At 49.4% G+C, this 27,294-nt stretch overlaps 2 protein-coding genes and 1 long non-coding RNA gene across 3 annotated transcripts; 1 reads left to right on the plus strand and 2 right to left on the minus strand.

The window, feature by feature from the left end:
* Positions 1–45: 45 nt before the first annotated feature.
* LOC122385873 (aldehyde dehydrogenase family 16 member A1-like) lies at positions 46–8,408 on the plus strand. The gene is made up of 12 exons (XM_043374468.1): positions 46–200; positions 1,515–1,744; positions 2,019–2,197; positions 2,525–2,681; positions 3,036–3,196; positions 3,513–3,610; positions 3,877–4,074; positions 4,518–4,751; positions 4,987–5,208; positions 5,529–5,864; positions 6,105–6,359; positions 6,966–8,408. The coding sequence occupies exons 1-12, from the start codon at positions 99–101 to the stop codon at positions 7,266–7,268; spliced, it is 2,475 nt and encodes an 824-aa protein (XP_043230403.1). The 5' UTR covers positions 46–98; the 3' UTR covers positions 7,269–8,408.
* Positions 8,398–23,314, minus strand: LOC122385895 (transient receptor potential cation channel subfamily A member 1-like; the record flags this gene model as incomplete). The annotated part of the gene is made up of 21 exons (XM_043374522.1): positions 8,398–9,666; positions 9,772–9,973; positions 10,200–10,365; positions 11,088–11,284; positions 11,548–11,674; positions 12,024–12,174; positions 12,476–12,602; positions 12,872–13,132; positions 13,491–13,598; positions 16,017–16,158; positions 17,333–17,505; positions 17,802–18,081; positions 18,638–18,813; positions 19,037–19,234; positions 19,734–19,844; positions 20,042–20,167; positions 20,502–20,702; positions 20,980–21,175; positions 22,016–22,106; positions 22,245–22,404; positions 23,249–23,314. Coding segments are annotated over 21 exons (3,516 nt in total), but the record flags the coding sequence as incomplete, so codon positions are not given.
* A 14-nt stretch (positions 23,315–23,328) lies between these two features.
* LOC122385875 lies at positions 23,329–26,903 on the minus strand. The gene is made up of 3 exons (XR_006257293.1): positions 26,728–26,903; positions 23,857–24,025; positions 23,329–23,440 (listed from the first exon to the last, which is right to left on the minus strand). It is a non-coding gene; the product is annotated as an uncharacterized LOC122385875 (long non-coding RNA).
* Between the last annotated feature and the right edge of the window lie 391 nt (positions 26,904–27,294).

Consider the following 27,294-nt stretch of genomic DNA (forward strand, 5'->3'; position numbering starts at 1 on the left):
TACCATATCTGCTCAGTCTCAAGGTCATGAAGGAAATTTCTTCCAGGGACGTATTTTCCTTGGTATCTCCCCCTTTGCACGTGTGTAAATACGCGAAGATGGCCGGCGCGGTGCAAAACGGTCCGAAAGGGACGAAAATCGCAGAGCTGTTTGAATCCATGGAGTATGGACCTGCTCCAGAGTCTGACAAAACTGCCCAGGTATGTGTTCATGTGTTAGAAGTTATATTACAACTTGGCATAGCCCAAATGAGAAGGGGGCGTAGCCCGGGATGTCATGCGCACGATTTGCCGCATTTTATTTTCATTAGGTTTTATATTGTTTATTGCATTTTTCTGTCTCACAAAATGATTAAGCTAAGCGTAAATGCACCTTTTCTGATTTAAAATGACTTCCCTTGTCAATTGATAGTTGTCAACTGGAGCTGGTATGCATCACAGCAGTGGTTCAGAAAACTTATTTTTACATCGTATTCTGCATGGTTGGTGAACCTTGAGGCCTGCTTTTAGGCCAGTTAATAACTGCAGCTAGAAATTTTCATGCTGTAAGTGTAAGATGGGATGTAAATTTTGCTATTTGTGTGCATATCAAGGGGCAATACAGTCTGTATGGTCGGTGGTACGGTGATATGGTGACACGGTCTATGTAGAGCTAAGTTAATAAGAGGGAAACATTTATTTTTACTTGCTTTGCCTTCTAGAGGCTTAAGAATGAACAAGATTAATGGTTAGGGCAATTACCTGTGGGCCTGTTTCAGCACTCCAGTGGAAATTATTGATTGGAGGCTCTTCATTTTACTGGAGGCACAGGAACGCAATGTTGATATTTTTGGTCTTGATGTCAGATTTGCAAGAAGAATGATGATAATCCACTCTTGAAAAGCAAAGTTTGTTTTCAATTTTAAGTAGTAAGATTTAAACATTTTATCGAAGTGTTTTACATATGAAAGTTGAATTGTAAAATTAACTCAAAGGTCCTTTATTTACATTTATGATTGTCACATGTGTGCCAACTGCCATACTTGTAGACCAGAGTCTCCAGTCAAGTGTGGACCTCACAACTGACTGGAAGCTACTGGAGGTTTGCTGAGAGCTTTCTGAGGCTTACCTACTGGTAACTGGAGTCACTGGAATGCTGACTGGAGAATTCTGGAGTTTTCTGGAGGTGCTGGAACAGCCCCTTGATGATCTTGATAAAAAAGTGCTGGAACTATTTTTAAAAGTTGTTGCTGAATCCTCAAAAATGCATAAAGATTTAAACACATCTTTCTAATCAAAGTGAAATAATTTGATGCAAGAATTGGCAAATGTTTTGGGTTTTGACTTTTGACAATTATTGCAATTATGACATTTAATGGCAAGCAAAAAAAAAACAGCAGCTGGCACCAGCACCAATACTACTTCTTGCCATGTCAGATGAAGCAAGTCTTTCCACACTTCCACCAATTATCAGTTGACTAGACTGCAGACACAGAGTCATACAGCTAACATCTATTGGCCATTGTTCTCTGGCAGGCATGGCTGGATGACCACAGCCGTAAGCTGGGACACTTCATCAACAATGAGTGGGTGACTCCCGAGAACAGGAAATGGTACGAGACGCGTAACCCGTGCACGGGCCAAGTGCTGGCCGCCACCGTACAGGGCACTGAGGAGGATGTCAACGTGGCCGTGGCAGCCGCCAGGAAGGCGTTCGGCTCGTGGAGTCAGCTGAGCGGACATGCACGAGCGAGACACATTTACAGGTTAGTGGGAGGGTGGGGAGATTGGATGAGCTGGGTGGTCTTACAAAAAGTTGTCCGGGTATGAGATGTTTAAGCTGTTCATGGAACAAGGCCCCTTTCAAAGGGCCAGCGACTTCCTCGCTCTCACTTTTACTTTTCCTCCACGATATTCCACGATATTTCTTGGAATCTGTTTCCATAGCCGTATTGCTGCCAAGCAAGGAGCCATCCCTTTAACCACATCCACTTCTTTGTATTCCTACTCGTGCTCACCCCACCTCCTTCACCTCGGCAGCATCGCGCGCCACCTGCAGAAGCACGCCCGTCTGATGGCGGTGATCGCCTCCATGGATAACGGCAAGACGATCCGTGAGACGCGCGACTGTGACGTACCGATCGTGATCCGCCACCTGTACCACCACGCCGGCTGGGCGCAGCTGGCGGACACCAAGATGGCCAACTGGAAACCGCTCGGTACGATGGGAGAGAGGGGACTGGTGGGGAGGTGTGGGGTTCATTGGTTGTTTGTGTTATACTAGGAATTTGTATGTTGAAATGTGGTATTATATTTTTAATTTCCGGACCTTGCTTGAACATACAAATAGAGTGAAATTTATGAAATGCGTTTTCTAACGGAGGTAGTATTATTATCGCGATAAGTTGACAGGATATTTGCAAACACACGATAATATTTTATATTACGCTATGTTATGACTGGGTGATCACACTCCAGCTCAAGTCTAACCAAATCATTCCGCTGCTGACGATACCAGCGCCGTCTGACCGCCTGCCGTACCACAGGCGTTGTGGGTGCCATCGTGCCGTGGAACTTCCCTCTGATGCTGCTGGCCTGGAAGGTGTGCCCCGCCCTGGCCATGGGCAACACGGTCGTCCTGAAGCCGGCCACCTACACCCGACTGTCGGCGCTGCTCTTTGCTGAGATCTGCGCCGAGGCGGGGTGAGTGCAGGAACGGTTGGCCAGAAGGTGATGGGGCCTAGTGACTAGATGGATGTCTTGAAATAGACTTTTGTTGGGATTGCAGAACCTTTTGTTGAGGCGCTGATATATTCTGATAAATGTCGATAGGTGAATCCATTATGTGGTAATGAGTAGTGAGTGCAGTCAGCTGTTCTCTGTGGTCTGTTTGCGTATGTGTTCAGAATAGCACTTTTGATGCACATTTTTTGGGCATTCATTTTGTACAAAGTGATCGATTATTTCAAGTGCTTTGCTTAATGTGACCCTCAATGGTGGATGGATGTTCTCACCATTCCATACCTCAGCATGTCCTAAGTCAGTCTCTCCTCGTAGGCTCCCTGCAGGCGTATTTAACGTGGTGACCGGTCCCGGCTCGATGGGTGAGAAGCTGGCCACGCACCCAGACGTGGACAAGGTGGGGTTCACCGGCTCCACAGAGATCGGACAGCGACTGCGCCGGGCCACCGCCGGCATGGGAAAGAAACTCTCACTCGGTATGTCGGCCAGTGTTTGAGGAATGCCGAATATGTTCAATCTGGTGCGCTTTTCGGTGCCATGACAGCCATTTGCATTTGCGTAATTGATTTACGTATCATTTTTCTTGTATCAATACGTGCGCAATATGATCCTGAATATGTATATAACGAACTGGTTAGCTGGTAGCTAAGCCCGATACCGATTTTACAGGAAACTATAATAGATTTAGTCCAGCTGCTATGGCATTGTCTTCATTCAAAGGCCAGAGCTAGGCCCCAGTACGGGGTACCACTGCCATAGCCACTGACATCCTCTCCCTTTCACTGTCTGCAGAGCTGGGCGGCAAGAGTCCGGTGGTGGTGTACGACTCGGCCGACCTGGACTCGGCCGTCGAGGGCGTCGTGGACGCCATCTGGTTCAACCAGGGACAGGTCAGTGCGCACCGGTTCTGCTTTATTCAGTGCTGTAGCAATTTGTCGTTGATCATTCATTTTTGCAGGGACGATTGTTGATAGTTGATCGATAGTAAACTATCAGATAATTAATACAGATAAATATGATAAATTATCCATGGCCAGGGTAGCAGTGGCGCCTTATCCCTTCCTAGGACTGACAAAGTTCATAAAAGCGCCCTCTGTCGTTCCTCCTCATATACGCCGTCTAGCTGACCGTGGCGCCCCTGTCCCACCTTTCTCAGGTGTGCTCTGCCGGCTCCAAACTGTTGGTGCAGGAGCGTGTCTTCGAGCCGATGATGGCCAAACTGCGGTCTCGGATGGAGAAACTCCGTCTGGGTGACTCTCTGGACAAGGCGCTGGATATGGGCGCTATTGTGGATGAGAGCCAGCGGCGCAGTGTGAAGGAGTATGTGGATAGCGCTAAAGAGGAGGGTGCGGAGGTGAGAACGACCGAGAACGACACGTGTTCTGTGAGCAATCATGCAGTGTGATATTTGCTCAGATTAGCCACGGCCTACGGGGTGCTATTCATGCTATGTGACAGTAGAATGACGGTAGAGTGCGCTATTCGTGCTATCCGTTAGTCCGATTTGGATCTGGCCTGCGTTTCCGAGTGGGTACTGCTACGTGTCTTATCGCTGAGCCGCCAGCTTTCTAAAGTCGCCTCGACGCTCCCGTTTCATGCGCATATGATTCATGTTTGTATGTAATTCCAATTATCCATGTCTAGTGTCGCACTATCCTCTTCATGAATGTATATTACGTGAAGGCCACCCTCATCTGGCATTTGCAGTCCTTGCATGATCTACCTTTCAAGCGCCTGTTGTCTCTTATTCACCACACCACTCATCGGCCGCCTCTAACCCCTCTCCCCGTTCTCCAGGTGTTCCAGGTGGGCGCTCCGGCCGGCTGTTTCTACCCGCCTACCCTGATCACCAACGTACAGACCAGCTCTCGGGTGGTGGTGGACGAGATCTTCGGCCCGGTGCTCGTCGCCCTGCCCTTCCGCACCGCCAAGGAGGCGCTGGCGCTGGCCAATAATACCATCTACGGCCTGGGTGGCAGCGTCTGGACCGAGAAACTGCCGCTAGCTCTGGAGACCGCCAAGCACATCAAGGTGGGGCGCAGTTAGAACGGGTTTCCGGAGTAGGTAGCTCATGTTTAAAATATAATGTTTCATCATGCTGTGGGAGCTCTTGCAATTGAGGACTAGAACAATTAGCCTCCCATCATTGGTAGTATTTATGGTGTTTTAGTCTATCCTTGGTGCATTTTTTTCCGTAACTTGGTCGTGATTTTCTACGACTGTTGTCTCCTTCACCTCCGCTTACGCACCAGCTGTTTTACTCCAGGCGGGCTCTGTCTGGATCAACTGCCACAACATGTTCGACGCTGCGACCGGTTTCGGCGGCTACCGTCAGTCGGGGTACGGCCGGGACGGCGGCAAGGAGGGTCTCTACGAGTACGTGAAGCCTCGCTGGATGGGCGACACCAAACAGCCGGCCACCGAGCTCGACATGAAGGAGTTCGGCGCTCGCGACCAGCCCAGCCGGCCCGACATCGGCGCAGCCGCGGTGAGACAGGCGGGAATGGAGAGATGGGGAGGGAGAATGAAAGACCCTGATCGGTGTTTTATGTCGGACTTACTTAGGTATTTGGTGCCCTCCAGTTATGTTTGTGGTGCTTAGCAATAGGCAGTTTTGTTGTAACGATCGCTTGCTAGCTTGCCACTATTGAACATTAATATACAACTTCCCATGCCATTGTTTTTTTTTTCCTAGAGTTGCTTATCTCGGATACGCTGGCCTGGGTCGTGAAAATTCTTGCCATGTGTTTCCTAGAACTTCTGCACTGTTGCCATTTCCCTACAATTCGTTTGCTCTCGCTCCGTCAGGTGGTGCCGGAGATATCTGCTGGCGTGCCGCGCGTGGACCGCACCTACAAACTGTTCTACGGCGGCGCGCAGAAGCGCCCTGACGGCAACTACAGTCGCGTCGTGCTGTCCGCGGACGGCTCACCAATCGCTCAGGTGGCCGAGTCCAACCGAAAGGACGTCCGGAACGCCGTGGAGGCGGCGCACAAAGGCCAGCCGGGCTGGGCCAAACGGTCGGGCCACCAGCGCGCGCAGATTCTGTACTACCTGGCCGAGAATCTGGAGCTGCGCAGGGATGAGTTTGTGAACACGCTGGTGCAGAGCGTCGGCGGCAGCCGCGAGGCGGCCGAGAAAGAGGTGAGGACGCGGGGATGGGTGTGACGGGACAATGCACTTGAAATTTCCTATTGGTTGCATTTGCTACTGACTTATACACCACTGCTGTAGAATCTGTCACTTTTCTTTATTTCATTTTCTCGTCGCCCGCTTCACGGATCCCGCAACTGGAAGCAGTGCCGAGTTTGAGTGCTCCAGACTCCGCCCCTACCCTATCTAACTATTCGCCGGCCACTAACTTGTTTCTCCCCTCCCCGTCAGGTGGACGCCTCGGTGGCCCGCCTGTTCCACTGGGCGGCTCTGTCGGACAAGTTCGGCGGCGCCGTTCAGGAGACGCAGCTGTACGGCACAGTGCTGCGTCTGCACGAGCCGGTGGGCGTGGTGGCCGCCCTGGCCCCGGACACCGCTCCCCTGCTGGCCGCTGTATCTCTGATCGCGCCGCTGATCGCCCGAGGGAACGCGGTGATCCTAGTGCCGAGCGAGCGGCGCCCCCTGCCGGCTCTCGATCTCTATCAGGTGAGTCAGTAACCGGGTGACGAGGCTCGGGAGGGTTGTGAAAGTACAGAGCTATTGACGGCTATTAATGGGAGTCATTCCGTCGGGTGCTTGGTTTGAAGAGGCATCCATTGGAGGATTAGGTAGCGTGGATTCCATTGTTTGTATGCTGATGAGGCATTGTGTAAATTGGGATCCGGCGAATTATTGCGTTATTAGTATTCCTTTGCATGATCGATATGATGAACTGTCGATGAGTATACTGCGCTCGTTTGTTACTGGCTCACTATTTCCATTGTGTGGCGTATCGGTCGATCCATGGCGTGCGGTTGAATCATTCGCCCCACGGTCTTGTTCTGTATTACACAACCCTTCTTTTTTATTTAGTCGGACCTCACTCCAACGGGCTCAAGTCCCAATTACAGGAGAGAGCACCTGCTCCTCCTCGTCCTCGACCCCACCCCCAGGCTACGGCTGCTCTACTCGGGCTGTACCCGTCATCACTACTACCCGTCTTCTGTCTTTCCTGTCCGTCTATGAGTCTTACAAATTACACCTAACCTCTCACATATTTGTTTCCCGCATCGCACACCTAACCACCCACTGATCTCCCCTCATCACCGCCAGATCCTGGAGACGTCGGACGTGCCAGCCGGCGTGGTCTCCCTGCTGACGGGCAGTCGTGACCACCTGGCGCGTCACCTCTCCGAACATCAGGACATCCAGAGCGTCTGGTGTCTGGCGGAGAGCGCCGCCGCCAGCCGCTTCGTCGAGCACACCTCGGCTGTCAACGTGAAACGTACGTGGGTGGACTGGGGGCGCGGCCGCGACTGGTTCGATGGTTTGCAGGGACAGGGTGAGGAGTTTCTCTATCACGCTACTCAGTGTAAGAGCGTGTGGCTGACCATGGGAGATATATTCGCCAACTGAGAGATGGGAGGATGAGAGGGAGGGAGAGAGGAGGTAGAGGAGGAAAGAAAGGAATGAGGGAGAGACGGAGAGCGGGGCTGGATGAAGAGAGTAAGGTGAACAGATGGAAGAGATTAGTGGTTCGAATGTCAGGAGAGCTGCAGCTGATGAGAAGAGGAAGATTGGTGGAGGGCTGGAGGAGCTATGGCTAGAAAGATCAAACGGAGTTATCTCGATGCTCAACTAGAGCTTGACGGAAGAAAAAGACTTATCGACTGAATCAAACTGCGGGTAGCGGACGTTGCAGGGATCGAAAACGTAGCTTATATAGGGATATAGAAGATGCGCCTATGCACAGGATATTGGCGGTTGATAGGATCGCGGTGGGTAGTTTCGAGTTGGGCTAACTAATGGGTAGGAGATAGCCGCTAACGTACTCTGTGTGGGCTGTGCTTGCCGCTGTGGCTGCTATGTATCCGCGGGTAGTAGCATATGGTCCGTAATGTCATTCCAGCCAGAAGGGGCGATCATTTGCGTGTCGGTGAGAGGTCGAGTGCCAAATGCACGGGAAAGCTTCATGCGTAGACATATCTATCCTGGCATACTGTGAGTGCAATTCTTATACTTGTTTCGGCATACTCGGCAAGCTTGCCAGTCAGCACTTTTTGCTAAGCATTTTGTAAGAGAAGCCAGTTATTTTGCAGCCAGGAAATGGGAGAGCTAGCGAACTGTTGCGCGGTGGTAGTTGTAGTGCAATAGCTGCGGCATTTATTGTAACCCCTCAGGTTTCTTTGTGCAATTGTAACTCAACGGAAAATGGTATCTACAGTCTGTGCAATAGTGCGAGAAAATCAGTGCCATTGGTTGAACCTTTTTGTTCCCTTTGAGTTTGGTCAATCGATTAATTGTGTATCGTGGAGATGCAACGGGCTCCAGGGACCAGTCGGGCATAAATTCCAACGAAGAGTGTTTTCACAATTGTTCTGTCGATGTGGAGGTCAATGGTTGCTGTTACTTACATCTCTAAGCTTCTGACAAAGCTTGGTTATTGGTGCATATTTTTGAAAAGTGGTCTTTGTTAACCTCTGCGAGGCACTGGTGCGTAGTTTTCGCTATTGTAACTGTGAGCAATGATTAATAAACAGACAAGTCGGGGCAAAACTGTATTGTGCCAGTCCATCGGATCATCATTATCACTATCTCGGTAATAAATAATTATTAAAACATAGCAAATATATCAAACAATATTAGACGAACATGAAGCTAAGCAATTCGTTGCACAATGGTTGTGTTGCATGACAAATCGACATAAAGTTAACGACGGTGCGCTATTAGTTCTAGTATATTCCGTCATCGAACAGACAAAATTGCATGATTGTTTCATACATACCAGACCCGCTGGACAATTCCGCTCTGCTACCCTGCCCTTTGTCTGTGACCGACAACTCTCGAGCGACTTGCACCTCGTTTCCCGATCTTATTTCGTTTCCCACTCCTCACTTACATATAATCTCGTTTCTCGAGCACGCTACATCAACACAGCGAACAACGAATACAGCCACAAGTCACGATGAACCATCAAAATCACAAATTACCATAATATGTGTAACATCTGCGACAATATGCCAGCGATGTGTGATGTGAACGACGCGTCCGCGGCTTTACGATAAATACCCGAGCTACCAAATCGCGATTGCTCTGTAGTGTGTATCTCGAACGTGACGAAACAGTGTGCTGCTACGCATCAGAGACGCACTTATAACCGAACACGAACACGTACAACAAATAAAGCCGCCACTGCGCTGTTTGGGACAAATTGGGACCACTTAGCGTCTGTCAGCGTCTCCATTGTGTGGTCACTACGCACCACAGAGGCCAGCTTTGCAGAAAGGCGTGACATTTGTTTGCTGGCGAACCTAACCTGACAAAACTAACAGGCGCATCGCAAACAACTTACACAAGAGGCGTGTGTCTGTAAGGACGGCTAGTCTGGCTGGCGTTTGGTGAGTTGTGATGACGTATTCCGCCGTTCTTTGATGACGTGTCCTGCTCGGTGAGTCGTGATGGTGTTTACCGCCGCCCGCTGACTTGTGATGACGTCCCCCGCCGCTCGGCTCCCCGCCGTCGCCGGTTATCTGACGTATGTGCGGACGCTGGCAGCCCTAATCAGCCGGCGGCGCGGGGGTGCTGCGAGCACTGATGGTGGCCGCCGGGCTGTTCCTACCGCCCGGCTCCAGGGCGTCTCCCTCGTCCTCGTCCCGTGCCTCTGTACCGGCCAGATCGAGCTGTGCGGCCACCTGGCGCATCAGGTGGTGCACCGAGTCGAGCACGGTGGCCGCCTCCTTGAGCCGCTGCTTCAGCTTGGCGAGGTCCTCCTGCTGGCGGTACTCGTCGTCCTCCACGGCCGCCTCCAGGTGGTCTGAGAGATGGAGAGGGAATGGGGTGATCAAACAGAGGTATGCATTAAATGGCCTACCCTAGGCCTCAGAAAAAAAAAAACTTATGAGCTTATGTAAAGTCTCACCGAAGGTGCCGGTGTTGACGGTGTCGTGGCTGGGCGTCAGCAGCTCCATCACAAAGTGGAACACCTTGTGGCACGCGGAGAGCGGCCCGCCGCGGCTGGCCACCGCCAGCGTGACGTTCGGGTACTCCACCATTTGGGTGCGCCGCACGCGCGCCAGAAACGCGTCCGGTAACTTCCTCTCCAGCGCCGTGTGGAGGTCCACCTGGTAGGGTCGGTAGGATCACGGGTCAGTTGCGTGGTTATTTGGTCACGTGGGTCATATTGAGGGGTAGAGAAGGAGTCGTTTATCTTGAAGCGGCAATGATCATCAGAAAGATACAATGGCAGTGTCCTGTGTCCATTATCAAATTCGACAGTTTATAAGTATTCATGCTTACCTGCTTACCTGCATGCTGCATGCTGCATACCTGCATGCTCGGTATGCTTACCTGCATTGCGAGCCGTTTGAGAGCGGCGTTTTTGCGGACCGTCTCGATGTCCCCGACGGCCAGGCCGACCAACAGGTTCATCAGCAGGATGGGCATCATCACCATAAACACGATGACTAGCAGGAAGGCCGTGTTGGCGAACGGCAGGAACCGCCGGCCCAGAACGCTGTCGAAAAAAAGCGAGAACGGCGTTAGCAGTGGCCGAATTATGGCGACTTCGATCCCCGAGTATCGCGTGATTGGGGGGAGCAATACCGATCCATCGCCAATTTCCGATCCGCTTGGTGATGTGGTATCTACTTTTAGCCTTTATCGTAACACGAATCAGCACTTAGTTTCCTAAGTTATGTATATCATCCTGTAGATATGTCGTTGCCGGTCGTGAAAATAGCGTTATCGCTTTACGCAGAGAGCGAATTTTCAGACGTGGAGCACAAAGCGCGTCGGCTGGAAACTGGTGATATGCGGCACAGCATGATTCAGGCGCCCGCTTAGCGAGACATCTAGTGGATGAGTTGGGAACTATGATCCGCTGAGCACAGTATTCGGGAATGGGAGACATCGGCCTAGAACAGCGACGGGAATCGGACTGTGATTGAAAGACATTGGCATGGCACGTCAGCTTGAGGGATCAAATAGCTGATGCTTTTTAGTACAGTGAGTTGGACGGATGATTTAAATTTGTGTTTGAACGTATTGATTGCACTAGCTACAGCTACCAAAGTCTAGGAAGCAGTCTATCAGATACACCATAGTTTTAAAATGAAGCCGTATACGCTAAAAAAAAATAAACGGAAGAAGGGTACTTGAATAAACCAGTATCGGAATAAATGCAACTCAGACGCCGCCCCGAGCCCGAATCTGACCGGCCCCTATCGGTATACTAACGTGGGTGAGGCTCGCGCTCCGCGGCGCCCGGTGCCTGTGTTGGTGGTGTGGGTCGGCATTGTGGTGCTGAAGGTCCCGTTCTGCGGCTCCGCCAGCCACGGGTACACGTAGACGGAGAGGAAGTCGATCTCTCCCAGCATCATGTTGAAGGTGCGAGACAGCGCCACGGGCACGCTGCTGAACTCCGGATGGTTGCCCTGAAACGGTGGAAAGGAGGACGGTATATCAGTGCTGAACAAATCGACGGCATAATGAAGTACTGAGATTGCTGACATTTTTTTATCGTGATTTATTTAAAAAAGAGGGCATTGCAGTGAGTAATACGAGTATAAAGAAGAAAACAATTTTTCGCGAGTGAGTACGACTTCAGCTTTCAAGTGTGATTTGTGTTCACTGTTCAGCGTATCGAGACGATAAATGATAAGTGAAGACAAATGTAAATGAATGGTTGGACGCTCACCTGAGACATGAGTATGTAGAAGGCGAGTCCAAATGCGATGATGAGGACGGAAAAGATGACGAGAACTCGCAGCAGCGTCTTCTGAATCTCCACAAACATCACGACGTATATGCCCACCGACTCGAAACTGAAAACGAAACGAAAGTCGGTTGCCGTAGGTGAGCACGGGCAATGATTTTTCTTTATGAATGCTGAGTGCGTGCCGCTATCCTTTCAAACAAGGCGTTCTGGTTCTCAAATGATTATTTGCATGCGGAAATCGACGCTGAGTAAGCGGTGGTAAATGTTACATGCGTTTTCGAAGCTAAACAGGCTTTGTTACACCTCAGCTGCAGGTGCAGGATTCATTGCTTCAGGGAGAGCGACAGGCTTAGAAAGCTCTGATATTCAGTTACAGCAACAGGACTTGGAGCGTTACATACAGGTCTTCAAAGCTCACCTTCTCAGGTAGAGGAGCCTGTTTAAGGACAGCTCACCTTCTCAGGTAGAGGAGCATGTTGAACCAGGCGAGGAACACGGCGATGGCGGCGGCGATGACGTAGACGTGATGTACGACGGGGTGGAAGACGGGAGTGACGCTGAACAGGGCAGACATGTACAGCGACAGCTCCAGGTAGTTCTCAAAGTCTGGCAACAACACCAACACCGCACATAGCATTGGTGGACGGTCCTGTTTGAATAAGAGCGTTGAAATTATGGGATGTGGACGCTGGCCATGAAGTCGCCGAGCGGCGAGTACTGACCACCCGCCGGTCTAATGCTCTAGCAATTTCAGAATATTTCACAATGCCCGTTCATATAAACATATCAATGCATACAGGATTTAAGTTACAGTTATTGTTATACAGGTATTACAGTTGTCTTAATGCAATTCAGAGCCAGCAATGTATCGGAAAAGACCAAGGCGTGCAATTTAAAAATGGCTTACCGATGAGAAAGGCCCAGCCTTGGTTCCACATTTGCATCATTTTCTTTAGCACGTTCAGGACACCGAAAATGATAACTGCGATCATGGTTATTTGCTCCGTAATCGACGACCCGTTGGTCACCCAATCCTGGAAGAAGCGGGAACATTATCACCATGATTTAATGCATGATATAAAGTTATAAAGAGCAAGAGCATCAGCAAAATGCAGGCTGTACAGTATAGACTACATACCTATATACCCCTTTTGACTTACGATGCATAAGTTTTGACTACAGTTTAGGTAATAGGCAAACCTTTTTCGAAAATTCCTCATCCATATCTTTTCCTGGACTGCTCGCAGCCTACCTCGAGTACTATCAGCCCACTGCCCATCTGTGAGAAGTTCCCGCTGCCCACCTCTGAGGAGTTTTCGCAGCCCTGCTGGAGGCCGTCCGACTCCTCCCAGCTGACGTATCCGTCCGTCTGCAGCAGCGCCGGACAGTGCTGCACCAGACGCAGCAGGTGCACCCCGTGCGCCGTCACCAGGGCCACAAACACGGCATACAGCAGCATCGACAACATGTGGCAGATCCGGCCGTACGCCTGCCACTTCATGGCCAGGTACTTTTGCGTCAGCGGGTGCATCAGCAGCTCTATACGGCCGTGACGCACCATATGCTGCAGAGGAGAGAGGGAGTTGGTACGGGGCGTCATCGCGAGACAAATTGGTGTTTGAGTCGGTATGATGGAAAATTACAAGGTTCAAGCGGGATTGAAAGCTTAGGTATTTGATTGGCGCCAATATAGTAGTAAGTCTTTATTGGCGTCGGTGCCATGCGAGGTGGTGTTTATCTATTGAATATTTTGGGTGATTTTGCTATAAAAATTACGTTTTGGCAATGGTCGAAATGACCATATTCTCAGTCCCGCTTTCACAGATTCGGAGAACATAGCAATGTTTTATGTTTAGTGTAGCGTTGAGAAATTGCGTGACAGTATGCTCTGACATTATGCTTTTACACTGCCGGGTGCTTACGTTGACTGCAGTGAGTGGCCGAGGCTTCCACCTGTTATCCCCGCGGGATTTTCGGATGGCCGTCACCTGCCTGTCGTTCGGCTCAAACAAACTCAGGTCGTATGTTATCTGGTGGAAAATGACAAAGGGGGAGAGGGAGATATGTTGATTAAATTACCGTCCGAATAATGCCTTGCTGAATCGCGTGACTGGCTCGTATCGCACGCGGTCCGAACGTTCCAGAAAATCCAGCTAGGCGATCAGACATTAAACGGTCGTCCATTGCCCATATTGTCGGGCCTCGTAATAGGTAATCGACAACGTTTTGACATTGAATTGAATTTCTGGGATTGCTAACTGCCGAGCGGGATTGTAAAGCCACTAATGGAGTGCGGATCATTGGGTTCCGCGAAATTGAATGGTGGTCAATTTTCTAGACACACGCGATGGTCAGACGTATTATGTGACATTGTCTGCCCTTGTGTAAAACGGTATTGTTATAGGCATGTTATTATTATTATTACATAGACGTATTGATATAAATGGGAAAGGCAATGGGAACGTGTTGTTTTTATATTAAAATTGGTTACACATGTGTTTCGGGAATAATCCCTTGGTCACACCATATAAAAATAACTACCTATATCGAAATACAATCGAGGTCGAACGGGGTCGAATGGGGACGTTCACAGACACTCACAGATTAGCAATTCTATACATGACTGAAAACGTTACACTGCTTTTCGCCCGGAACCCCTACTTCCTGAAATCATTTTTCAAAATTAATTGAGCAGTGTGCTTGCTGAGTTTTACTTTACCCGAATTCCCATTGAAATTACTAATCGAAATAAACGCTGCTTCCACCGCCTGTCGGTTACGCTTATTTAATCCCACGCATAGGTTTGACATCGCCGACCAGTTTGGCAAATGCCCCGCGTCATCCACATGCTGCACTATGGCGTTAGATTCTTGGTGATTCCGCAAATCTCTTTTGTGTTCCTCTACCCGTTTAGCTGCACCCCTGTATGTTTCCCCTATGTAGCTTTTTTCACAAACGCCACATGGAATTTTATAAACCACACTGTTTTGGTTGCTTGCTTTCTTCTTGCGCCGTAAAATATCCTTAATTGTTGAACCCGATGGAGATGTAATGTTTAAGGCTCCCCTGGTAAAGCTTGTGATCACTTCAGATTGTTCTGACAGAGGTACTGATATATATTCCTTTCTTTTCGTGGCATTTGAATTGGAGGATCTTGAGCGGATCTTTATAGCTTTCTTTTCTAGCTGAAGGAGAAGACCCAAAGGGTAGCTGAGTTTGGTAAAAGTTGTCCTAATGTACTCTAGCTCAAGCTCCCTTTCCTAGACACACTGATTTGGAACCGAGAATCAAGACTGATGTTTTCCGTATACCGGAAACCGACCAACAAGAATGACTTTATCCATTTTTATTCGTCGCACAGTCAAAGAACGAAGACTGGAGTCGTTTTGGGATTTTATCTCAGAGCGTTTCGCATCTGTTCAAAGGAATTTTTACAGAACGAGCTAGAGTACATTAGGACAACTTTTACCAAACTCAGCTACCCTTTGGGTCTTCTCCTTCAGCTAGAAAAGAAAGCTATAAAGATCCGCTCAAGATCCTCCAATTCAAATGCCACGAAAAGAAAGGAATATATATCAGTACCTCTGTCAGAACAATCTGAAGTGATCACAAGCTTTACCAGGGGAGCCTTAAACATTACATCTCCATCGGGTTCAACAATTAAGGATATTTTACGGCGCAAGAAGAAAGCAAGCAACCAAAACAGTGTGGTTTATAAAATTCCATGTGGCGTTTGTGAAAAAAGCTACATAGGGGAAACATACAGGGGTGCAGCTAAACGGGTAGAGGAACACAAAAGAGATTTGCGGAATCACCAAGAATCTAACGCCATAGTGCAGCATGTGGATGACGCGGGGCATTTGCCAAACTGGTCGGCGATGTCAAACCTATGCGTGGGATTAAATAAGCGTAACCGACAGGCGGTGGAAGCAGCGTTTATTTCTACGATTAGTAATTTCAATGGGAATTCGGGTAAAGTAAAACTCAGCAAGCACACTGCTCAATTAATTTTGAAAAATGATTTCAGGAAGTAGGGGTTCCGGGCGAAAAGCAGTGTAACGTTTTCAGTCATGTATAGAATTGCTAATCTGTGAGTGTCTGTGAACGTCCCCATTCGACCCCGTTCGACCTCGATTGTATTTCGATATAGGTAGTTATTTTTATATGGTGTGACCAAGGGATTATTCCCGAAACACATGTGTAACCAATTTTAATATAAAAACAACACGTTCCCATTGCCTTTCCCATTTATAGGCATGTTCTATAGCTATCGATTCGCTTACTGAAACAAATTATTCACATTATAAAGTAGGCACTATAGAGCTGACGAAAATTACTTATCGTGTCCAAAAGTAATTGACGAGCATCATGCTCCACATTCAATCGCTTTGTGTTTTAGCTATAGCATTCAGCTGTACCGATATATCATTTTCCCCAAATCACCTCACCGTGAATTTTTCGTCATTTCGTTTGCAGTTGGAGAAGACGATGTGCTTGTCCATGATGGTCTTCATGATGTTGGGCATGACGTCGATTAGGGCGGCCACGATGTATTTGTTCTTACCCTGTGTGTCTGCCAGCAGCGCGGTACTGCCGGCACAAGGACCGGGTGCAGGACTGTTAAAACGGGCCTCCGGGGTACAAGTAGAACCAATTATGTTTATTTGAGTGGTGTCAATGAATTTGACCATTACTTTTGTAACGGTGTAATTACGTGAACGGCACTCCGTTATATTTTGATGGTCTGCATTTTAGACTCGGTGCCTAATGAATCAAAATATTTGCAATTGGCAATTAGCTAAATGACGGAATGTTTCGCTAATTTCATCGACGGCAGACATTTAATAGATGGTTTACTGACACGATAATTACGGAGCGAGCGAAGCGAGCGTAGTCTTTCCTTAGATTAACGGAAATTTCTGAGTATGAGCGGCCGGCCGGCCGGCCGGCCGGCCGGCCGGCCGGCCGTGCGGACGCTTTTGCGAGGCTTATATCTCAGCAACCACTTGACCGATTTACACGCGGTAATTTTTGTAGGGTAGCTTCATTCCTTCTACCAAGTATTGGACTATTCCTGATGCATGTGGGTGACCCCTTATGCACGTGCCACGTGCAAAACGAAGAGGTGTCAGTTTTGTAATTGTTGCAATATCTCGGTAACTACTGGGCCGATTGCGCTGAAAGTTGACATGTAGGTAGGCACCCACTAGGCACTGCATATCCATGTGCCAGAGTTTGGGTGCTGCTGCACGTGCGCACGTGCAGGGGTTGTTTCCAGATCTCGAGAACGGCTCGACCGATTGCGCTCAAATTTGGTACACAGTTAGGGACCGGTTAGTAGGGTGCCGTGCACAAGTCAGTTGGGACCCATTTTGCACGTGCGCACGTGCAGGGTGCCGCTTCCAGATCTCGAGAACGTCTGGGCCGATTGTGCCCAAATTTGGCACATCGCTAGAGACCGGTTAGTAGGGTGCCGTGCACAAGTCAGTTGGAGGTACCCCCTCGCAATTTCGCACGTGCAGGGCCCACCCTCTCGCTCGCTCCGTTAGTCGCCCCAAAAGGCGTTATACTGGTATTTAGGTGTATTTTTTTACGTAACATCAAAGCGTCTAAAAACGACACAATCATTGTATTAGCCCTTACTGGCGCTCCGAGCTATTGATTGCAACTTTAAGATACCTACTCGTACGTTTATGGGCGCAAAATGACCTTGCTGTCGGTGCGCCCCAAAGCCCCAATAAACAAACAAAAGCTCGTACGTTACCTCGCGGTGGGCGTGGTGAGCAGCACCCGCGCCGTCTCGGTCAGCTTGTGTTTGATGCAGATGTCCAGTGCTGTGTACCCGGACCCGTTGGCCGCTATCTCACACCCCATGGAGAGAAGAAGGCCGGCCGCTGAGGGACGGTTGGCCAGGCAGGCCAGGTGCAGCGCGGTGTTCTGAGGGACGCGGTGATGGGAGTCAGATGTGAGGTCAGGCGAGGGGACGCGATATAAAGGGAGACTGCTCTGAGATGGGACTCGGATCAGCTGCGTAGATGAGATAGCGATATGAGATATCGATGATGTAGCGGTATGTAGACGGGACAGATCTGATCAGATGCCTTCACTTTCATTTCTCACCGAGGTGTATCAGTGACCACCAACATTCTAATCATTATTTACGCTCAAAATCAAGGTGCGCACACGAGCTGCACAAGTGCCTGGGATCTGTTGCCCGGAGTCTGGTCGCTCACCCCTGCCTTGTCGCGCTGGTCGAGCAGCTGACTGTGCGTGCCCAGCAACAGGTTCATCGTCTGCGTAAAGCCGCGCCTCGTGGCCAGGTGCAGGGGTGTCAGACCCTCGAAGTCGCGGTTCAGCAGGGCGCCCTTGCCGATCAGCAGCTGCACTACGCGCAGGTGGCCGTTCTGGCTGGCGATGTGCAGGGGTGTTCGACCAGAGCTGTCGATGCCGTTCATAATCTGCTGGCCCTTGGTAGAGCTAAGCAAACACTCGACCGTGTAGTAGCGCCCGAATCTGCGGAATACTTATCAGAGTTGCAACCACATTTATACTTTCCTTCTAGTATTCATCAATAAACACAACTGAATCGCACATTCGAAACGTGAATGTAATAAAAAAGGTGATAACGGACCAGTGTGATAAATGATCCTTCATGAGGTGACATAGACAAATGGCATGTTACGCTTGTCCAGTCACACGGTCACAACATGCCTGCTGCATGTCACCGCCGATCGTGACGGGCGCTAATTCAACTGACACATGTTACGTAACGGCTGGCGCAATGATCCATCTATCTTCCGCCCACTGGGCCAATAACCAGCAAATGGTGCGTGAATGACCCCATTCCGATTATATTTCACATGGTGTTGCACAAATTGGTTCATTTGTGTGGTAAGACCGGTCGCCCAGTCAAGCCCCATCAGTTCGGTTTACAGACAGAGGTGACCGATTGAGCCGATCATCTCGGAGCGGTGGAGGGGGGATAAGTCGGATTACGTCAGCCCAGTTACAGACGGGGTGGACTGATGGGCCGGTATTCAGGGGAGAGGGGGCGGGTCGGGTCACTGACCGAGCCGCGCAGTGGAGCGGACTCTCGTTACTGGCGTTCTTGATATCGGTGCAGGCGCCCTGTTCGATCAGCTCTCTCAGACTGGCCAGGTGGCCGTCTCGGGCGGCGAAATGGAGCGGCGTGTAGCCGCGGCCGTCCTGACGGTTCAGCATGGCCGCCACAGACGCCATGCTCTCCTGTAAATAGACGTGAACATGCCTGTCCTTGTTCATGTCCGTCACTCAGTGGCTGCATAATATTATCGGTATAGCTGGCTAAAAAAGTTTGGCGAATTGTTCCTCGATTTAGGAATATATGATGCTTGTTTATCATCAACATTTTTTTGTTCGAGCCAACTCAGCAATGCCTCCAACGATGATAGTTTCGGCAATCGGCTTATGTATTTTTATCGCCACTCACCAGTTTGCAGTCCATCAGTTGTCCCAATCTGCCGCCGTTCAGGACGATGTAGTGCACCATGTTCCTGCCTCGTTTGTCGATGGGATCCAGGGCGGATCCGAGGCTCACCAGAGTGGTAACGGCACTCCACGAGGAGCGAGACGCGGCCAGCAGGAGCGGGGTACGCTCCTCGCTGTCCACAGCTGACAGGTCCGCCCCCTGATAGAGAGGACACGTTGGGGGAGCACGCACTTTTTGAGGGGGATTTGACAGCCTGGGGGAGCAATTAGCATTGAGCATGCTAGTCTGGTGGTACCGAGCCCGTCGACGATGCACGGATGTGCCCCATTGTCCCATTCTTCCTACTAGGGATGATTAAACTACACATAAACGATATAATAATTGGTCGTTTTGCATCATGCATATTGCATATCTGATATCTCCGAATTAAAGAGTCTTCTGTCTAATGTTGAGCAAAACAGGCAACAGCACTAGCAGCAAACAGCAGAGCTAAGATAGACGGATGAGCGTGGCTAGACTGCACCGCATTACACGTGTGTCGTGCGGTACAGTATACCTAGCCAGTGGCTAGTCTTCGCTACGCCGTGCTGCGCTGGCACGCAGTGCAAATATCATTCGACCGTTTCTTTTTAACCATTGAATAATGAAGAACTGCCACTGCTTGTGTGTGCCGCATTATTTTATGTGTTTCGCCTACCTTGGAGTGAAGGAATTCGACCAGTGCGCTATGGTCAAACTTGGCGGCGCAGTGGAGCGGAGTCATGTCTGCCGAGTCGCGCATATCCAGCACCGCCATCGCGTCTTTCGACTGTGACAAACCAAACGAGACGAAATGTAAGTTCGGAGATGTTCCCATCATTGTATGTTTTCATTTGTTCGCTAGAGGAACGTCGGCTAACCATTGTTGGGGCTTCAATATTCTATTTTATTTATGCTTGAGATCTTTAAACGGATGCACCCCACTTTTCGCGTCTCTCCCTTTGTTTTGAAATAAAGGAGCCAAACCTGAGTCCGGAGCATGAGCTGGGTGATCTCCATGGAGCCCTGAACGCAGGCTAAGTGGACGGGCGTGGATAGGTCGCTCTGAGTATTGGTGATGTCGGCGCCCCTCTGAAGGCACAGCTCCACCATCTGTGGATAAGAGGAAACACACGAATGGAGGCATTATGTAGACGCATGGCAGCTTTTGCCTGAAATAATGCAAACTGCTGGAGCGAGCATCTGATCGTCAACTAAAGTTCTAATCGTGATGTTATAAATAGGAAGCGTAGCAATCGTCATCTATAGACATTTTTACTCCCTGGGTGACAATATACCGGGATCGAATCAATCCGTAGAAAACAAAGCATGGCAAATAATGGCATCGCTGTCAACGCGCACTAAAACTCAACGAACATGAGAAATTAACGACTAAAAACAGTCGATTTTCCTCGGAATCGGAAAGATACGAATTACGAATGCTGACCTTGACATCTCCGGAGTGGACGGCCAGATGGAGCGGCAGGTTTCCCTCAGAGTCGGGATTCTGCATCAGCGAGCGTCCTGTCCGCGCCGCCCACCGGGTCAGCACCAGCATAGTGTCAAAGCTGGCCCGCCGCGCCGCCTCGTGAACCGGGCTGAAGCCGTTCTTACAGAACCGGTCCGGCAGCATCTGGAACTCCTCCAGCTGCCCGAAATAGAAAGAAATGTTTAATTCGGTGTTAAGTTATTGTTTTACATTCATAAGTATTTTATTTTACTAGAGACATCCGTCACACAAATCTTTAAGAAAATCAAACAGGCGACTATATTCACAAACGACGAAAGCTGCAATGAACGCCTTATTTTTTTCATTAAAGTGCTAAGCGAACAGGATCGATGGCCATTTCAACATGTCCGGCTCCTTGTTCTAAATCCTGTTTTGCTTCCTCCTTCTCCCTTTGTAACACCGTCTCAGTTCCCACCAGTATTTCGGCGCACTGGGCGTGGTTGCGCACGGCCGCCACGTGCAGGGCGTCTCTGCCGTGCTCGGTGAGCTGTTCGGCTCGCACCAGCCGCCGGTGTTGCGCCAGCAGACGCAGCGACTGAGGGCGGTCCAGCCACACCGCCAGGTGGAACGGGGAGCGCAGCGAGGCGTCCAGGCAGTCTGTGGCGGCGCCCCTACCGCACACAGACTCAATGACGTCAGTGGTCCGGACAGTCTGTGACGGCGCCCCTGCCGCACACAGACTCAATGACGTCAGCGGTCCGGACAGTCTGTGGCGGCGCCCCTGCCGCACACAGACTCATGACGTCAGCCGTGCTGTCTCGCCGTTAGTTGTTTTCAGATCACAGACAGACAGACAGACAGACAGACAGACAGACAGACAGACAGACAGACAGACAGGCAACAGACAGGCAGATAACATAACCATTCGTCTAAGAAGATAGGTCCGACTTCCGACAATGCGCTTACGACTAAGATTTATGGTATCCTAAAACGGTGATATATTGCACCGAAAAGCGTCAGGGTTATGCAGAGTCAAATATAACTGATGGACTTTCGTTATTTGGTGTCACGACGCGTATAATGAAGCACGAGATCAGGGCAGTGTTTCTTGGCACGCCGCTACGCTGCGCTACAGTATTGTTACGGCGCTTGCGACGAACTCGCCGTGACCCAATTCAGCATTGCGAGTGTCCGAGTTTGTTGATGTTTCCATGAAAACCCAATACCTATATGTACACCGCTACGCGTAGCGCACTGTAGCGCATGTTGAATGTCAAGGCCCCAGCTCAACTAAGCCTAGGGTAACACCAGATAAAACTCCTGGCTTACTTTGTTTGCATCCGGAGTAACCAATACTTGGTTTACTTGGTTTCGATGCAGGCAATGCATGCGGAGCCATTCGCTATGAAGTATGAATCATATTTGTGTAATGGAAAGCACTGGGCAGTTACACATTCGTTATGTTCCAGCACATTTAGTTGACGACAAAAGGCTCGAAATTTCAATCATACCATTCCAGTAGACATTTGATTGCTTCCAGACTGGAGCTCTCAACGGCAGCGTGAAGAGGGGTCTGGCCATCGTTGTCAGTGATGTTGATGTCTGAAACGAAAGAAAATCGTAAAAATGTAAATTTGCGAGCAAAGTCATATATAATTACGTCATATCGATTACGATCAATCATAAAACTAACAGGTAAAAATGATGGAAGTAAAATATAATGAGACAGTTTAATGTTACCTCCACCAGCCAGCACAATGTATTTGATGATCTCGACTTTGTCGGCGGCTGCGGCGTAGTGGGCGCAGGTGCGACCCCGCTGCGCGTCCCTGAACACCAGACAGCTGGGGTCCTCCGAATGGAGCTCCTGGAACCGCTTCAGATTGCCCGCCGCGGCGCACTGCAGACAACAATGCTGCGCTGGTCAAGTACACTCAGTCGGCTGTGCGCGCATGGCTGCATCTAAACACCCAGTTTGGAATAAGTCATGTGGCAGTACCTTTCAGCGTAACCAGACCATCTTTCATCGAATAACATTATTTACCCAAATAAAGTATGAATGAATTGATTTATAATTGTCCTATTATGAGCACATTATAGATACCACAACGATCTAAATGTGTTATTTATTTGTTGTCTAGTCATCATAAATGTATTATACAATGGAACTCGTCGATCATGTTACTGAATAATGCGTGCTTTACGTTTATGAGTACAATTATATAATATGACTTGATAAACGTAGGTATATTAATTGTGTCGTACTTAAGTTACTGCAAGGCTTTTAATCGGTCGTGCCTTATAACGTTTTACCGAAATAAAGGGATATGGCAGTTATTCTCCAAAAAGTCCCCGAAACTACTGTAAGATGGACGAGACGTCAACCGTCCTGTAATGACTGGCGTGGATTACACGGGCCAGCTCGGCGGGCCGAGCCGATGGCGCATACTGTGCCGCATAACAACTAAGAACGGCGGGACAGTATACCACTCCAGGCAGGCGATTCTCCGCTTGGCCGATTGATGAAATGTGCGGTCTTTCGCTGCTCGTCTCGCTTGTCAGAAAAGCTTTCTCTGATTTTTTTTTTAATTTTGTGAAGAACCCACAGTAAATTGTGAGTTGTGAGGCATTGAAGGCCCCGCAAACCCCGGAACAACGATGGGAAAATTACGCAGCGAAAATCCGAGTTTTTCCTTGTGCCTGTTCGGAACTCCACCCCTGCAGTCCCATTCGTCATTACTCACCCTAAGGATTCGGTACGGACTCTTGGCCACCAGGCAGAGCTGTTCGGTGCCGTCGGTCGGCGGAGGGGCGACCGGCTGGACGGCGGCGCTCTTGGGGGCGCTCAGGCGGACCCGGGTGCGCCATTTCCTGACCACGGTGGCCACCGAAGGGCTGAGCATAGGCACCGGGACCGGCCCCGGACCCGACTCCAGCTGCTGGTCCGGGCAGGTGTTACAGCAGCGAAACAGACACTCAAGTCGTGTTCCATTGCGAGGACACACCTACAATCATGAACGTTAATGAACGATCACGTCCAAAAGTCAAGCTATAGCTTGACTTTTGGACCGTGGACGCCATTTTTTTACGATATGCAGAAGGAAGATGCAGCGACCAATAAGAATCAAACCTTTTCATTAATAGTTTTAAGGGAGACATTTTTCTTTACATTTTTGTCATGATTTATGTTCATTGATGCGTCAAATAGCTGCTACAATGCATAAAAGTATTCACAAATACGGTAATTTAATCGTCGTTCCACATTTTCACATCAGCAATTGTTGATACATGGCCCGCAGGACCGTTCGCCGTCTCCGGTTTCTGTATGCCCACTCACGCGGCGTTTACTCACGGGAAGCTGTATGGGCTGTGCCCACATGCCATTGGCAGTTGTCCTTTGGACGCTCCCCAGATGCGGCGGCTCGTCTGCCTCCCGACCGCCGCGGGCTACCCTCCTCACGTGACCCGCCAGACGGCCCCAGGGCATGGCTGCCGCGGCCCGGCCTCCGTGGGACGGTAAACTGGGGACCAGGGGGACGACACTGGTTAGGGGTGCTTTGATAAATGCGCTGTTCTAATCTAGTTTATAGAACCTTCATGGTTTATAGAAGAAAAAAAGCATTACCAACAATATAGCTAGACTAGTTGTACACCTACCTACTTCTAAGTTTTTTTATATCAATAGGCCTATGGCCAGGTAAATTTATTGGACCTCTCCAAAATAGTTTAAACGGGAGGAAATCACTCGCATTCTTTAATGACATTATTCAAATCATGACCTTTACCTCGGGTTAAAATTTGTTGTTGACTTCTTAATGTCTAGGCAGCGTTCGCTCGACGCGTCTGAACACCAGAATCACGACACCGGTAAAATGAATGTTATATCAAAGTTATTTTTTTACAATCTTTGCCCTCTGGAGGCCGTTGGCCATAGCCTAAGTTTGAGAACACACCAGCAAAATGACATTAAAAGATCCATCGAATGTTTATCTGTGCGATGCTCTAGCCCCAATTTTGATGTCATAGGCCTTATCTTTCTCTACTTCGTCTACACCTGTCTCACAACCTTTTTAGCTATGTGACTGCATCCGTAAGTGGGCTCTTTGTGCCTGTGGGTGTCTTGGTGATAATAAACAAATAAACAACCTGTTTATTTCCTGCGTTTTTGGAAGCACTTCATCGTCCATTCCATCCTAGGTAATCTTACCGATCGTTTAAATTATTGCCCTTTCTCTATTGAAGTACCTGCCTTCGCCAAACTTGTTGGAACAGTTTACAGTGGCATAGCAGCAGCTTGACATCTGCGTGCCTGGCAACCATCAATTTTCCTCATTTCAGCACGGTTTTCGCTCTCGTCTCTCCACAGAAACCGCTCTCGCCACCGTATCCGATCACATCGTCTCTGCCACCGACCGTCAGGCACCCATCTTTCTCTGTCTCCTTGATCTTTCCAAATGCTTTGATGTCATCGACCATTCAACGTTCCACAAGTGTACAAACTTCAAACATATTCTAACGATCCGGCCTGGTTCTCCTCTTACCTCGGTGACGACACATATACAGTCTGAACAGCTGTCGCGCGAGCAAACCGAGTCCTCTCCGATCCTTACCCAATCCTATCGGCGTGTTCCGAGGATCCTCGTGGGCCTGCTCCTGTTCCAGATTTCTGCCATTGACCTCCCATTTTTCGCACCTGGGGCGCACGTGCTACAATACGTGATGATACCAAAATTTTACTTTCTGGGGAAAAGGACTCCCCTCCTCGCCTCGACCTCGCTGTTGCTATCTCTTAGGTCATTTTACTCATATCATGACCGATCATTTACCATTGAAAGGTATTTTCAAGTCGACCAACCCTGGTGGTCGTCTAACCAGGTGGTTTTGAAATTAACAGAGTACGATTTTGATGTCACTTATGTCCCAGCAAAGTTAAATGTCAAAGCAGATGTCTTGTCTCGTATCAAAATTGATTCACAAACCAAGACAGACTTTCTTGGTCATGTCGCGGCAAATGCCATAGAAAAAGAGAGTCTAGACAAGATAGGGAATTGGGGCCTCCATCGGGAAGTGGGAGGCCATAATTTCCTTCTCCACACTGTCACATGGGACAATTTCCGGATTCATTTGATGTTTGTTAACAAACCAGCTTCTTCATCGTATTCGGCTCTCGTCTTAACTTCGGTGGCTTGGGTCTCATCTCGATTCGGACCCATGAGGACACGATCCGTGACGGTTTAACAGTGAGCCTTCGGCGTCATTTTCGACAAACACCTCACCTGAGACCCTTACGCATCGGCTCTCGTCTAAAAATGCAACGGTATCCTCGCCGACCTGTCCCGCGTGCGTCACCACATCCCTAGTGAACTCCTGCCAACCTAGCGCCTTGGTCCTCTCGCACGTTTGCTACTGTCTACATATAGCAGGCGTCGGAAACGAGTCGGACAAAAATATACAACGTCGGCGAACAGCTATAAACTTTGCGCTGCAGTGCTATATTCGGCCAACGAAAATTCGACGACATATCGGATGTGCGGGAAGAACTCACGGCTGGCCTGCCGCCCGTCAGTTGCACGAAGTCAACTTCTGCCACAAAACTCGCTGCAGAGTACTGAAGACTGTTTCCTATGGAAACCCACCCAGCTCTTTCCTGCGTTCCCGCCCAGCCCACTGGGACACTGATCTGACTCTTCCCGGCGTGAGGACAAAGGCGGGGAGACGGTTTCTCGCCTGCCGCATTGCCCAGCTACACAACTGCCTATACCCCGGCATTATTTCATGAACCTCTCTTAGGTATGTTCTAAACATTCAATCTTTGAGTTGTTGGCCTTTGATGAGGTCTCTTGATCTCACTTTTGACCTGACCTAAAACAAATTTAAATATTTTCATGATTTTACGCCTATTTCAATGCCGCCTATATGTGGAGCGTTTCACTGCTTGGCCGAAGATGAGTGAGAAAGGGGCATCCACGCTCCCCCTCGCCTTGATTTGTCACGAGCTGCACTGCATTGCCCTGGCGCAGGTCAGCTTGGTATCTGAGATGCATTGATTATGAATTAAATGTCTTAAAAGTATATCGCAAATTTAATCCTATTACCTAGATCAAAATCCCCAAACACATTAAAACCAACTAGAAGGGAAATTTACAGTCCCACTTAATTAATTACGTCTAATATCATCACTTTCGCCACCATAACGTCACCTCAGCGACCCCGACTAACTCACCTGGTCCCAGTCGGCGAGTGGAGTCCGAGCGTCCTTCCGGCGGGCTGCCGACACACTGTCTGATCATAAGCGTCCGCACCTCGGCGGGAGAGCCGACCGTGAGCGGTGCGCTAACTGACGGCGCACACGCCGCCCGGCGCCTCATCGGAACGGCCGGCTCCATCGGAACGGCCGGCTCCATCGGAGCGGCCGTCTCCATCGCCCATAGGAACGGCCAGCTCTATCGGACGACCGACTCCATTGGCCCGTCTCCATCGGAACGGCTCGGCTGGATGTGTGATGCCGGTCGTCTGTAGGTGATATGACACTCGTACAGTGGACTGGCTCAGGGGTATGTGTTTAGTTTTACTTCGTTCAGGATCAGACTGCCAATTACGTTGACTTGTCAAGCCGCTCTGATACTTACGAGTATATGGTAATGCTCAAAATGTTGGGCTTTATTGACCCTGGCGTGTTTTCTCGGCATTTAAGCGTATTCGTTTCGCTGATAGACTTATTTACAAATTAAAGTTAAACGTCTAATCTCAGTGTTTCAGTAGTAGTAAACTATCGTTGGTAGCTATACGC

This window comes from Amphibalanus amphitrite, unplaced genomic scaffold (assembly GCF_019059575.1).
Source record: "Amphibalanus amphitrite isolate SeventyFive unplaced genomic scaffold, NRLGWU_Aamphi_draft 000234F_arrow, whole genome shotgun sequence".
Classification (NCBI taxonomy): domain Eukaryota; kingdom Metazoa; phylum Arthropoda; class Thecostraca; order Balanomorpha; family Balanidae; genus Amphibalanus; species Amphibalanus amphitrite.